This window comes from Gallus gallus, chromosome 3, assembly GCF_016699485.2.
Source record: "Gallus gallus isolate bGalGal1 chromosome 3, bGalGal1.mat.broiler.GRCg7b, whole genome shotgun sequence".
Taxonomy (NCBI): domain Eukaryota; kingdom Metazoa; phylum Chordata; class Aves; order Galliformes; family Phasianidae; genus Gallus; species Gallus gallus.
The window spans coordinates 3093096-3106649 of record NC_052534.1 but is presented as its reverse complement, the minus strand read 5'-3'; the positions used below and the strand labels follow the sequence as shown (position 1 = coordinate 3106649).

General features: G+C 38.5%; 1 protein-coding gene across 3 annotated transcripts in view; it reads left to right on the top strand.

Annotated features, from left to right (window-relative positions):
- The first annotated feature begins 345 nt into the window (after positions 1 to 345).
- The window catches only part of ACYP2 (acylphosphatase 2), a 46345-nt gene continuing 33136 nt past the window's right edge, over positions 346 to 13554 (top strand). Inside the window, exons 1-3 of one of the 3 annotated variants that reach the window (XM_025148627.3) lie at positions 346 to 499; positions 1029 to 1045; positions 2943 to 3052. In XM_025148627.3, coding sequence (XP_025004395.2) covers positions 430 to 499; positions 1029 to 1045; positions 2943 to 3052 — 197 coding nt within the window. In that variant the 5' untranslated portion in view covers positions 346 to 429. 3 annotated transcript variants of the gene reach the window in all.

Here is a 13554-nt window from a genome sequence, read left to right as displayed (position 1 = left end):
CTGATCTACTTGCAATTTCCCTGTAGTCTTTACACCAAAACACGTAAACAACTCAGGTTGTGGTGCTCTACTCTGGGGGAGTGGGGGGGGGGGGGGTGCTGCCTATAGCGGGAGAGCCATGAGAACAACGATTTGATTTCTATGGCAGTCACTCAACCACCTCTCGGCAAGAGGTCGCCAAGTTTCCCTCAGCTCGCACACATCAGATGCGTGCCGCGTCTCAGCGGTCGGTGTAGACCCCACTGTGAAAGCCACACGGGGCACCGCCCGCGCAGCGCCTCGGCGTCAGGCGGCCGCGCTCCGGAAGCTTGAGCCTCGCGCGCTGCCGTCCGCGCGCCGCTCGCTGAGGGGACGCGGCGGCAGCCCGGCTCGGTTTCGGCCCGCAGAGCGCTTGCTGCACGGCAGCGGCCTTGCGCCGGCACGGCCGCCATGTCTGCGTTGACGAAGGCCTCCAGCTCGCTCAAGTCGGTGGATTACGAAGTGTTCGGACGAGTGCAAGGTGAAGGCGGGCTGCGCACTGGCTGGGGCGAGGGTGCTGGGGCGGCGCCAAGGGCGCGCGGCTCAGGCGGCGGTTGCCTGACTGTGCGCATGCGCGCAGGGCGGGCGCTGAGGCGTTGGCGCCGGGCCGAGTGGGCCCGTGGCCCCTCGTGAGGGGATGGGGTTCGTCGGTGTGCCCCGCTGGAAGGCGGGTCCGGCTCCACAAGTTGTTGTGTCGAAAGGCCTTTAAACTAACCGCGCTCAGGCCCCGGTTTTCTGTCAGAGTGTTGGTGGCAGAACGCTGAGCTGAATGTGAAGTCAGAGGCAGTTCCCAGACTCATACGTTTTCATTAGAGAAACCACTGCAAGCTCTAGCTCCGTTATTGAAAGTGGTTGGTCAGTCTTTGCTCGAGGTCAGTAAACACTTTAAAGACCCCTGTCGGCTGGTGTGCAGTTCAATGTAAACTTATACAGCTGGGTTGTTTTTTTTTTTTTTTTTTAGAAATGGTGTTATTTGAAATAATTTCATTCTGCTTTTCTTTCTTTTCTAGGTGTTTGTTTCAGGATGGTAAGGCAACGTCTGATTTACCGGTTGTACTTTATGGTGTAGCATTTCTAGTGCTAAAAATAGGGCAGCAGATCTCCGGGCTGTAAATGTACCCAGTTGGTGGCTTGAGGGCTAAGTTAAGTGTTGTGTTTAAAAGAGAACTTTTTAATTTTTTAATAAATGCATTATTAAAAAAGTTTTTAGAAGTTTATTGATGTGTTGTTTGTGTGGTTTCTAAAGACTGCCTGGTTTGTGTTGTAAAAGCCATAAGATAGGCATGCAGGCAGGTGTGCAAATCTTTAGAAAGGTTAGTTTGGAAGTGCTGAATGCTGGCTTCTGAAGCCATGTGTTCCACTTGAAATTATTAATTGCAATCACAGTGCCACTATTTAAGGAAGCTTATGTTCCCTTGTAGCAGAGAGATGCAGTTTCCATGGCTGATGTCCCAGCTAAAGTTTTCTTCATCTGAGTTGCATGCTGGGTAGTAACTCAAGAAACAAGAGATGTATTTTTTCGAAGTTTTGTTGGAGCACAGTGGACTGTACTTAATATTAGACCTAAAAGCTTTTTCAGCATATTTTAAATATTGTGAAATAGCTCAAAATTGCAAATGATAAAGGATTACAGCACAATACATCTCTATGCTGTGGAAAGTGTCCCTATATATCATGTGGTAGGCAGGTGCAAGACTTGTTTTGAGCTGACCTGGAGTCATGTGAATGCAGAATGTCAGTACTGAGCTGATCATCAGTATTGAGAAACACCTTGTCAGCTGCATTCCCATGCTTTTGGATAGGGAGAAGTTAGTCATAATCAATTTAAAAATACTTTTCATAAGTATCAGCACCATTCTGTTGCCTAGATTACCTCCAGATTTTTCTGTTTTGTAAGTTAAGTTATATGACCTGTAGTTTGGCTGTTGGCATTTGGAATAAATGTCTCAAGAGTACGTGTGCTACATATCTTGTCACTGAACATGTAAAAAGCAAAATGGAGGAAGCATCTTAAATTGGATTCTAGTGAAACAGTACTAGGTATTAGCTGTTCTTTTATAGCCCCACAGATAACGAAACTAATGGATTTCTGTAGAACAGCCATCCTGTTCCCTGCCATTTCAGGACTCAAGCACAAGTTATGAAGACCACGCAGATGTATTTCATACGTACGTGAAAGAAAATAAGAAAAAACTTTTTTTTAAATTATTTTTAAAAACCTAAACAGGATACTTGGAAGTTCCTGAATTTTGTTGCTCTTTTTAGATAGGCAGCAGATAAGGGTAGAACAAAATATGAAAGTCAGGTGGAAAGGATTTAGGCTGAAACTAGAGACAAAACCACTAAGTTTGTGTATGCAACACATCTAAAGAACTTACAGACTGGTTGTTGAAGAGTCAAACGGGTGGTGATAAGAGCTATAGAAAGGAATAGATTACTTAGGGTAGGTAGAAGGAGTGGTCTGGGTTTAGTAGAGTCCCATGTGTAAAACTGTGTTAAAAGAGTCTTTAATCAAACAGAACAACTCTCTGACTGTTCTATGAATGAAAAAGCTTGCACTATCAGAAGATTTCTGTGCATGTGCATATGATTAAGCAAGCAGCAGGATGAGCATTATTAGCAGGGTAAGGAATCATCATATGTAGCTTTTTTTTTTTTTTTAAGAAAAGTATTAGGAAGTGTATAAATGAATGTGGGAATTCAGTCATGCATTTATTATGATATGTGAAATGTCATTCTTGCTCAAAAATATGCTGCTTCTGCTGCAGTTGTAGGGCTGACCGGACTGTCCTAATGTCTGAGTGTGAGATAATCAGGTGTTCTTTGTTTCATTTTTAATGTCAGTCTTAAGTGCAGTTTTAATTGGTATGTGTGTGGTGTGTGTGCTGACACTGACTGTCCTTTTCTATTACTTTTCATATCAGTACACAGAAGAGGAAGCTAGGAAATTAGGAGTGGTTGGCTGGGTTAAAAATACCAGCCAAGGAACAGTGACGGGCCAAGTTCAGGGCCCAGAAGATAAAGTAAATGCAATGTAAGTATCTTTTTCTTTTGTTCTTACTAGTATGATTTACAGAAGCATTCTTAGTCTGAACTAACAAGTAAATTCTTACATCAGTAACCTAACAGTGCTTTCCAATAATTAGTGTTGGTTTTATTCGAGGAGTTCAGGAGGCACATTCTTTAAGTTGCAAAAAAAGTCTTTTTGCTTTAACAGTAGTTTGCGGCATCAGTCAGTTTTGATTTCTAGTGTCTACGGCTTATCATTGCATTTCCCCAAAATTGCTCTTTTGAAACACAGGGAAAGCCGTACGTTCATAAACAGAACAGATCTGTTTTAACCTCGAAGCTCCTCTGCAAAGAAACACTGAAGAGCTTCTTGAAATGCTCGTTCCGTTTTTACTTAAATGAATTTGAATAAAACTGACTTTTAAGTGTGGGTTTTTCTGTAAAAACAAACAAAACCAGCATAAATACGCATTGGAGCAAAGGTTTGCAGTGTCTGCTCTCTGAAAGTGTGTTTTGAAATATGTTGGTGCCTTTAAAATAAGAGAGAATGTTTTTTGTTAAATTGCTAATTTCCAAAAGCTTAAAAGTATCCCTTTGGAGTGCTACCTGTAAAAACAAAAACCAATTCCATTGCTTCCAACTACATTTTTCTTCTGCATATGTAGAGAGATTGTTTGCATCTTTTTTTTTTTTTTTTCTTAAAGAAAGTCAGTGGTTTGTTCTGTTGACAAAAGGATAAGTGCTGGTAAGGAAAACTTGACTTTGCAGGCTTTATTGTGGATAGGTAAATATTAGTGCAAATTCTGCCTGTGCTTTCCAGTACACAGCTTGCTTCAAAACTCAAAATAAAATGAAGCTGTTGGCTTTGTAAAAGAAAAATGTTGTTGCTCCTTGTGGTAAAGAAACTTATATATGATTATCTAATGTAACTGAAATAGTTCTAGTAATTATTTCCTTGGGTCTTGAGCTTAATGTTGGATGGCTTATGTTGGACTGCAGAACGAAGCCAGAGAAACATTAGTTGTTTCTTAAGATAATTCTTATTTTGTGGGGCACGACAGTTAATATATTGTATTTAATCTTTAGATATTTGGAAATGTAATATATAGTTGCCATCTGTAGTAAATTTGTAACACTGAAGAGGAATGTGAAATACCATTATTTGATTTCTGTTAAGAGTACATTTTGGTTAACAATATTTCTGAAGTTGATTGACTTACTCTAATTAAGCAGTTTTATGTGAGAGCACAGCATAACTGCTGATATGTGACTATATTTGCATGAAACTAGGATTGCTGCAGTGTTCTTCCATTGTTATTTGTGCTGATGGCATTTAAAGGAAACCTTGCTTACTCCTACACCAGGAAGTTTATATATGTAACATGAGATCTTTTTGCAGAGCTGCAAAATTAGACTAACGAGACCAGGCTTGTTCTCAAAGATGAGACAACATAAAGGCTATTCTGAAGGGAAGGGAAGCTTACGTTTTTCTTTGTTAAACCACTTCGAATAGGGTCAGCAAGCTTGACTGGGACAGTAAGCTGTGACAGTGATGTTGAAGCTTTTGATGTACATTGTCTGTGATATTCAGAGCAAATAAAAGGTTACTTTCAAATATTGTTTCTTCACTTTAAGTTGAAAATCTGTGTTTTGCTTTGACGTGGGAGTAAATGTTTCAATACTGAAATTAAAGTGCAATTTCAAAGTAATAAATTAGTTGACTTACAACTCCTTCCATTGCGTGTGCATATGAATGGCTGTTTTGTGAGGCTTTTATTTCTCTTGTAGTACATGTCAACAGAAAGTTAAAATAAGATTGATGTTTTGAGTTCTTGAAGAACGTTTTTCAAAGTTTATAGTATGCTTTCAAGGAATTGATAGTACTTAGTTCTCTAGATACAAGGGTTATTTAAAAGGGAATGTTAAATGAAAATAAAATGAGGCTAGCTATTGCTCTGGGTAATTGATATAAAGCATTAATTCTATAAATATGTTTCTGTTAGCACTGAGATCAATAACCAGGAGGAAATTCTGACACCACCTTCCTATGCAAGGTCTCTTTTGCATTGTTTTTCGGCTCTTCAGAACTTAAGAGGCTGTGTGTGTATGGTAATTCTTAGAAACTGGGAGACCTTAATGTTAAAAGAACATTTTTCAAGGGAATACAGTACCTCAATCAACGTTGTAAGGTATTTCAAGACAATTTCCTAATTTACATATTGGAACAATGTCTTATAAATATCTTTGTAATCTGGTTTGTTCATGTGTGTCTTTTGGACAGGTATTTTCACACTTGTACACCCTTCCACATTAAACTTTTAGGCACAGAATTGCCTGACTTTCAGAGGTGCAGCACTTTTACAACTCTCATGTTAATAGTAGTGAAATGATTTGACTGTTGTTCCACTGATGCTTACATGTTAGTATTGCTTTTAGGGGGAGGGAAGAGGAGTGGTTTGGTCTGTCATAAACAGTGTTTATTTTTTTGTGATAGTATAAAAAGAAACAATGACATAAATTGTGAAGAGATTAAGGATGATCTTAGAAAGTACAAGAAGGTAGAAGTAGCAAGAAGGGAGGGAGAGAAGAATGCTAAGAGCTCAAGAAGAAGATAAAGGGAAAGCATAAATATATGGGGAAAAACACAATGAGGCACTTTGATACCACAAATGTGCTTTTGTTCTGGGGCAGAAATGCAGCAGACCTCAAGCCCAACTGTTTTCCAGCAGCTGTCCTTTGTTCCTGATTTTCTGACCCTTCTTATTCTGTTCTGTACTGCCCCTTGAATTCTGAGGCACAGCTAGGAAACATATTCAGCACAGGCTCAAACCAATGCCTCTGCATGATTTTTATGCAGGCCGTAAAGTAAAGTATGGTCTAGGAGGAATTGAGGACAGTCCTGGGGATCTATTTAAAGCCTTACTGCAATGCGTATGTCAGGCTTAGATGGAGGGTGCGAAGGAGAACAAGCATGAAGTAGATAGGATAAAGAGCATGTCAGGGAAGATGTGTTTTGAAGATCATTTGGACATGTAAGTGGTAGGAATTGCACCATAGCTGCAGGTATTGGGAACCTACTGCTGAGGATTCAAAGTTCAATTTTGCTGTTTTGATACTGCTTTGTGTGATCAGTTTTCTTTATAAAAATGTGTCTAATGCTTTGTAAAATATGCCCATGAAAGAGGTTACACATGTGGTTTTATAGGCCAAATAATGTTTAAGAAAGGGGCTTACAGAGAGCACAGGGAAGGCAAGAATCCCTTGGAAGCAGTGACACGGGTATGTTGGTTCTGTGCTGGGGAAGCCTACCAAAAGCACTTTGTTTAAATGATTGACTTGACTGCAGGGGCTGGCTTGGTCCTCTTGTTGGGTGGGTTCTCAGTTTATTGTAAGTTGAGTAGAAATGTGGCAGATCTTTATTATCTTCTTTAATGGTAAGGGGCCAAATACAATGTTGTGCATTAGAATTGAGAAATTAGATGTGGGAAGGCAGCCAGAATCTATGTATCTGCTGCTGGAGGTGCCTGGTGATGGCAGTGTTCCTTCTGCATGCAGAGTAGGGTTTGTTAATACAGGGTTTGGTTTCTTTTCATCCTGCTGAAGAAGCTAAGTGACCTTTATCTGTTGTTTCTTAGGCAATGTGCTGCAGCCTGGATTTTGTCTGGAATAACTAGATTAACTGTTGTAGAACTTGTATAAGCAGACAGCTTATACAATTACAATAAATTGTAAAAGTGATGTGCAAACCAGAGTTTGTCCTGGAACATGTAACAGCTTAGCAGGGATGTTCTGACTGCAAAAATAAGTGGAAAATAGCATAAATTTGGAGAGTTGGGGCATGAGAAGTGTTATATGTGCAAGAAGTTTCATTCCGTATTGGACTGTTCACTTAGTGTTGAGTGTGGATATAAATACTTCCGTTGAATTCAGTGCAGGCAGGCAAATTTATTTGCTATGCTCTGTGGTGAGATCACAATGGAAACTGGTGGAATTTTCTCTGAATTGCCTGAGGCTAGGATTTCACATTTTTTATTTAATTGAAATAAAGAATAAGGTATGAGTGTGCAGTTCTTGATTTCTTTGGTATTTCTGTTTCATGACCTGTTTTCAGTTTGTTTTTAATGAAAATATCTTTTAGTTTCTTAAGGATAAGTGACTTCTATATTGAGAAGAAACATTTAACAGCTACTTTTGTGTTAACTGAGATATTGTGCTAACCATCTTAGAAGGTATTTTTAATCAGTCTTGAACTTTCTACATGTAAAAATTTCATATCCCTTGCCTTTTAAACTCTAGATGGAGCTGTTCTCTAGATATATTCAACCATTTGTGCTTCATTTGAAATGAATCTGTTTTTACTCTTAATGGTAGAATCAGTCTTTTCTTCACGGTGACCTTTTTCTCTGCTGTGTCTTTTAGTCCTGCTTCTAGCTGTAGCTCCACATGAGTAACAGTCATTATCCTTGGGTACTAAAAGCCCAGTCTCAGTCTCTTACCTGTCTATAATGCAGAGAATATTCAAGTTGCGAAGCTGAGTCATTGCATTTCCAAAACCTTATGACATAAGGTTTTAGCTTAAGGTCTTATGTTCAGATATCACTTTATGGGGTAGACAGTCTTTTGATTTCCTTTTACAGGAAGACTCAAAGTACAAAGGCTTTCATTGTAATATCTTCTGATTTTTCTTCCACTTTATTCATCATGAAGGGTAGAGCATTGGCAGTCAGTGTGGTTGTTGCCATAGCAACTTGCATTGACAGACTAGAAGTAATTTTCCTCTGAGAATTTTTTGAACTCTGACATATTAGTTATCCTTTAAAAAAATGCTCTTGCATGTAAATTTCTACAAAATCAGATTTGAAATTGGAACCGCACTTTGAAATGTAATATCATGGGACATTATTTTCTTGTTTGGCCCAAATAATTTGTAACAGCACAAAGTTGGTTTTTTTTTTTTTTTTTTTTGTCTTTATATGAAGGCATTAAATTATACATTATTGTCTTGGAAGTTGTTTTAAATTAGTAAACTAATGCTAATTTAGATTTAGCTTTTAATCTCTAAGTCAATTGAGAGGAATTCGTCTTAACTATACTAGCAGTGTGACTTGAGGGACTCCGGTCTGTGCATAGAAAAATCCAGCTTTATACCACCTAAAGATGGGGAGGGGGAAGGGAGAAACTTCTAGTAAATATTGCAGCTGTCATTCTGTATCTGTTGCATTGTCATCAGCTACGTGCAAAACTCTTTCCTGTACCAACTGGCTCTGAATAAAATGTTTTCCCCTTATGTACATTAAATTGTTTGCAGAGAATAGCTATGATGGGCTGAAATAAGACTAAAACACTACTACTTCTAGTCCTCAGGCGTCCATATTTAACCTGAGTTATAATATAAATATAAATTGGATATTTAAGATGAGCTAAGATTTTAGTCTGTTCTGAGATTTTTATCCTTTTTATCAATGCTTATGTGAAATTTCTTCAGCTCAATCTAAATGTTTGGAAAAACTGCACGTGACCCTTGGCATAATGGTAGAAGTGGCAGAGCACATTTTTACAGAGAAGGGTTTTAAGTTTTTAAAGACATATTGGAGACATCCGTGATATGCTCAGCAGCATGCCATTGAGAAGAACACAAAGACAGCTGAGTGAAAAGTTCAGAGGGGGAAATATGGATTAGGGAGAGAATGTGGAGGCCAGTCTGGACTTGACAGCAGTGGATCCGTTAAAACAATGTGACTACAGAAGTGGTGAATAATATCAGACTAGCAGAAAAAGTATAGAACTTAAGCAGATACACTTGTTTGGCCAGAGGGAGCATGGCTTGCTAATTAAAGGTGTGCTGTGATAAGAAAAAGAAATCATTGAGATTGGCCTAGAGATGGAAGGAAAAACTGATATGTGGTAGAGGAGATCATCAGACCCAAGAGCACGTTGTAGCGGCAGTGAAATTCCAAGAGGAGAAACAAGCTTTGATCAACCCTAACAGATATGGTTTAGCAAGAAAGGAATCGTTAGGCTGTCTGAAGTACATCTAAAACAAGTTGTCAGGTGTGCTGTGAGGAATTATGTTGCAGTTCTCTGAACACAAATGCAGTTCTTAAAACAGACTCCAAACATAGAAGTATACCTTTTCAGGGCACTTTCTATTAAAAGGATGTAATAACTTATGACAGGAATGATTTAACTACCAGCCATTTTTAATGAGCACTGGCTGAAATGTTGTATCAAGCTTGGATCAAAGAAGGGGGTAGGCCAAGGTGAGTGTTAGCATTCCAGCTATCTGGAGAAGCATGTAGACACAGAAATGCAGCCAGGAGATTTGAGGTTCATTATGCAAAGGACACACTGATCATGATGTGCTTGTGTTACAGACAGCATGGATTATAAGGATTACTAATTTTTGCCATGCTTATTTTCAATGCTTTTTTATGAAAATACATCTCTAGTGTAGGTCACTTAATGTTTACGTGATGTCTCCTCAGTGAGGCAGCTCTGTGCTGGAATCATATCGCTGAAGTATTTCCTGATGTGATGTTCTTGGGAAGCTGACAGTGATGCATATTGAAGGAAGGTGTAGAGGGTGAGCTAAAATCATTCTTCAAGCTTTTTTTCTGTAAAAAGTACAGTTTTTACATTAATTAATGAAGGTCATTTGCCTGTGGTATTTCAGTGACTTTACCAGTCAGTTGAAAAGAAAAATGGCAGGGTTTTTGCAGTTCACTGTGGGTCCAGTCAAAACAAGCGTAATATATATATATATATATATATATATATTTTATTTAAAGATGAGATGAACCTATACTGGCTAATTTGCTTTACATTGCCTCAAACCAGACTGACTTTGTATACTGAATGTTTGAGGCATTAATTTCTTAACTGTGATTGAATATTGCTCCAAGTTGATAGGCTAAATTTTAAAGTTTCACTTATGCAGACTCAGAGGTTGCTAATGACTGCAAATTAAATCCACTGAATTATACTGGTGATAGGGAAAACTAAGGAAGTAAAACTTATTTTTCATGGTTTTAGCAGTTCCAACTAAATAAAGGAAGAGTTTATTAGTTTGTTGTAGCAGCTGTACTCAACATAAAGGACAAGGAATGGATTAGGTCAATCAGAAGACAAGGTTTCTTAGGGGCTTCTAAGAATGAAACCAATAAGCTATTAATGATAGCTAAAGGAGGAAGGTGCATGCTTCCAACAGCAAGCCCAGCAGCTGTTTGGTGGCTTACCTTTGTTCAGCCCTTACCTTTAATTCATTACGGCGGGGCCTGCTGCCCTCCTGTTGGTCACAGGCATAGCAACATGTGCTTCCCTTGCTGTGGACCAAGACTGGCTGAAGGAAGAAGTGTAGCTCTTCGTTAAAGGGTCACAGAGCTGGAAACAGAAGTGATCTCCTTGCATGGATTCTGCCTTTAGGCTGCTGTATTGCAGCTGTTCCTTAGTTTGGAGTGCCATAAACCATTAAGTTTTTAACTGTGCTTATGTCGTTCTTTAATAAAATAATGTTTTCCTACAATCCTGTTTCTTTTGTTAGGTTATAAAGGTTGCTGTCTTGTATGACCTTGTAGAATTTTCATCTGCTTTCATCTCTGAATTTGCAGTAGGTCAGTGGAATTAGAATTCTTTCAAAGTGCTTTCATTTCTGATCTCTGGTATGTTATTGATATATTTTGATTAAAATGTAGCTCATACTAATTTAACAAATCAGGTTAAATGCAAGCTTCTAGTACAAACAGTTAATTAGGATGTACCGAATACTGTCTTTTTAGGTCTGAGTCCTCATGCTTACTTCATCTTCTGTATATCACTTTTTTTATTTGGAGGAGTGCAGGATAAGCAGTTCGGTCAGTTCTGAGGACAAAACAAAAGTTCTTGTTAAATCGTACGTGTTTGCATTAATGTTTAAAGTTACTAATTTCATTTAGGGCAGTGCTTAATTTTCACAGCTGTTCCTCTAAAAACATGCTGTAACTTAGTCTCATCATAAACACAAGCCTGTTGATGTGTTCTTTTACTGGCAGAAGGGGACCACCTTTCAACAGCTTATGTTATTTGATTCAGGGAAGAGTGCCTGTACCTAATCTCTCTGAAGCTGCCAGGAATGTCTGTTTGCTTTGCTGAGAGGGGTGTAACTTGTTTTCTTTGTTAAAATAAAGGTATTGCATACTTTGCATGCTTGTGGGTCTCAGTAGGGAGATGCTGCAGGCCTCTTGTACAGCTTCTGTTCTTAATACTAGTGGCACATCAATCTCTGTTCAGAAGTTAGATACAGAGAAGATGATACTGCTTATCTCTTCTGTTTATAGAGAATCTACCAGGTCATATTCCTGCATTTAAACAAGACTGAATTTCCAGAAAGGGGCCTCAGAAGCTGTTTTCTAGCTCACAGAATGAGAAGTATTAAAGATTTTTTCCAGGATTACTGTGATTTTGAGTGAGCTACTTAATTTTTTTCCCCTTTATTTCTAATGGCACACCACTTTAGAAATCATTCCATGAGGATGTTGCTTTAATGCTTCAAAGTTATTTAGCAGTGTTAACACATGAGATGCTCTTAGTTGGGGTATTCTGACTTTCATTTGTTTAGATGATGACTGTGGTATTCATTCAGCTCAAACCTGCTGCATGGTTGGAAATTAAGTGGGATTTTAAGGTTGAATTGGATTGTTCTATAAGCAGAAGTAAATGGAATTGCTGTCTGAATGATCAGTTTAGGTATTTTCTTGCATAACCAGAAATAGCCATGCATCTTTCATCTATACTGAAAGAGCAAGAAACTTATTTAAGTCGAAATATTTATTGTGATTACAATTAAAAAAAGATCCTGTATGCAGAATGAGCTTTCTAAGATACCTTTCAAAACAAATGCTAATTAGATGTGTTACTTCTGCTGGAGCCTTCTCATGCACTTGAGGGTTTTATGCATGCATGTGTGTATTCTGTGTAGTTATTATCATTGGGTCCATGTGTAACACTGATATTTTCAGAGTGAAGATATTCTGTTACTACTGATACAGGAGGATGTAGAGTAGTTGGAGGCCCTTAATGTGGATTTTTTATGCTGAGAAAGATTGTTCCCAGATATCTTTACTGCTCCAATACAATGGTTACAGAAATACTAATGAGTGAAAGTTCAGTTTAAACTAATATTTGCAAAGAAGGTTTTTATACCCCAGCTTATTAAGAGGAATAATTGTTAAAAATAGATTTTTGGCAGCGCATTGGTAATTAAAAGTAAAAGCATGTCCTTGAATGTGGGTTTCTTTCAAATAAATTATTGGTGCCGTGTTTGACAAAAATGCCTGCTTGTTTGCTTTTTTTGAAGTATTAATTAAAATTACTGTTAGTGATATAACATTGTCTCCCTGTATAGGGTTTACTCCATTGCCAGGATTTCTGAAGCAGTACCTGTGTTGCCTTCTGAGGGTGCAGTCTTCCTTTGCTCACTTTGAAGCAGCACAGGGTGCTGGATGGTGTACACAGCAGCAGAGCATTGAGCCAGCTGATCAGCAGGGTTATCTAGCTCAGTTGAGTGCTTCACCAGTGCTACTTTGCAAGCAGAGCTTGCTCCTGTTTGTCTACCGAGAAACATCTGTGTGTAGTGTAATATGAAGGAAACCATTGGGATGCTTGCTATGTCCTATGTGGAAAAGATAGAAAAAAAAACATAGAAATATAGAAAATATGGAGGTTACATTTCCATGAATAAATGTGCAGGCATAGAATGTAATTCCTTGCATGTGTGTGTGAACTCTAGTGATTTGTCATCCTGGCCACCGTTCCGATGTGATGTTTCTAACAACTGTAAGGAAACAACAGCTAATGAGAACTCTGTGATTCTTAAAGCTCATCAGATTTGTACTGTGTTCATTTTCCTTTTTAATGCTACAAGCACACTTTATTTGGCCTCAAAATTCTGAAGTGATGCTGGTTTCTATCAAAATAAATTGGAGCACTCTCAAGTTTTTAAACTGCATTACAAGGTGAATGTGCCTGAACAGATCTGTCTCAAAGATTGTGTAGGATGGGTCTGACTCTGATGTTGCCCAGGAAGCCATGCAGAAAATGCTATAGACTGTAGTACAGAATGATTTGTAGTACAGAATGATTTGACTTGTTTTTATCGAAATTCTGCAATTGTCTCTGGGTAGGTGGTAATTGATATTAGCTGGAACCAGGAAATAGCTGGAGATACACTGTAGCTGGATGTCACAGAGGATCTTTGTCTTCTGACTTTGAGTTTCTGATATCCTTCTGCTCTAGAGTTAATGCAGGGTGAATGCATAGTGAATTATTGGATAGGGAAGGTTTCTTTTCAAAGCTGGTGTTTTATTTGGTGTCTTTTTTTTTTTTTCCTGTGGCTGTATGAAGTAGTTGGCTGTTTTAATCTGTAATGAATATTCTGTTTGTGTTCCATCAGTCCTTTTTTGGGGTGTTCAAACTCGTGCTCTTATGTTGTGATGCTGTGGGCACTTCCTTCTTGTTTCCTTGTTGGTAAAGGAACAAAGAAAATCAGTCTAA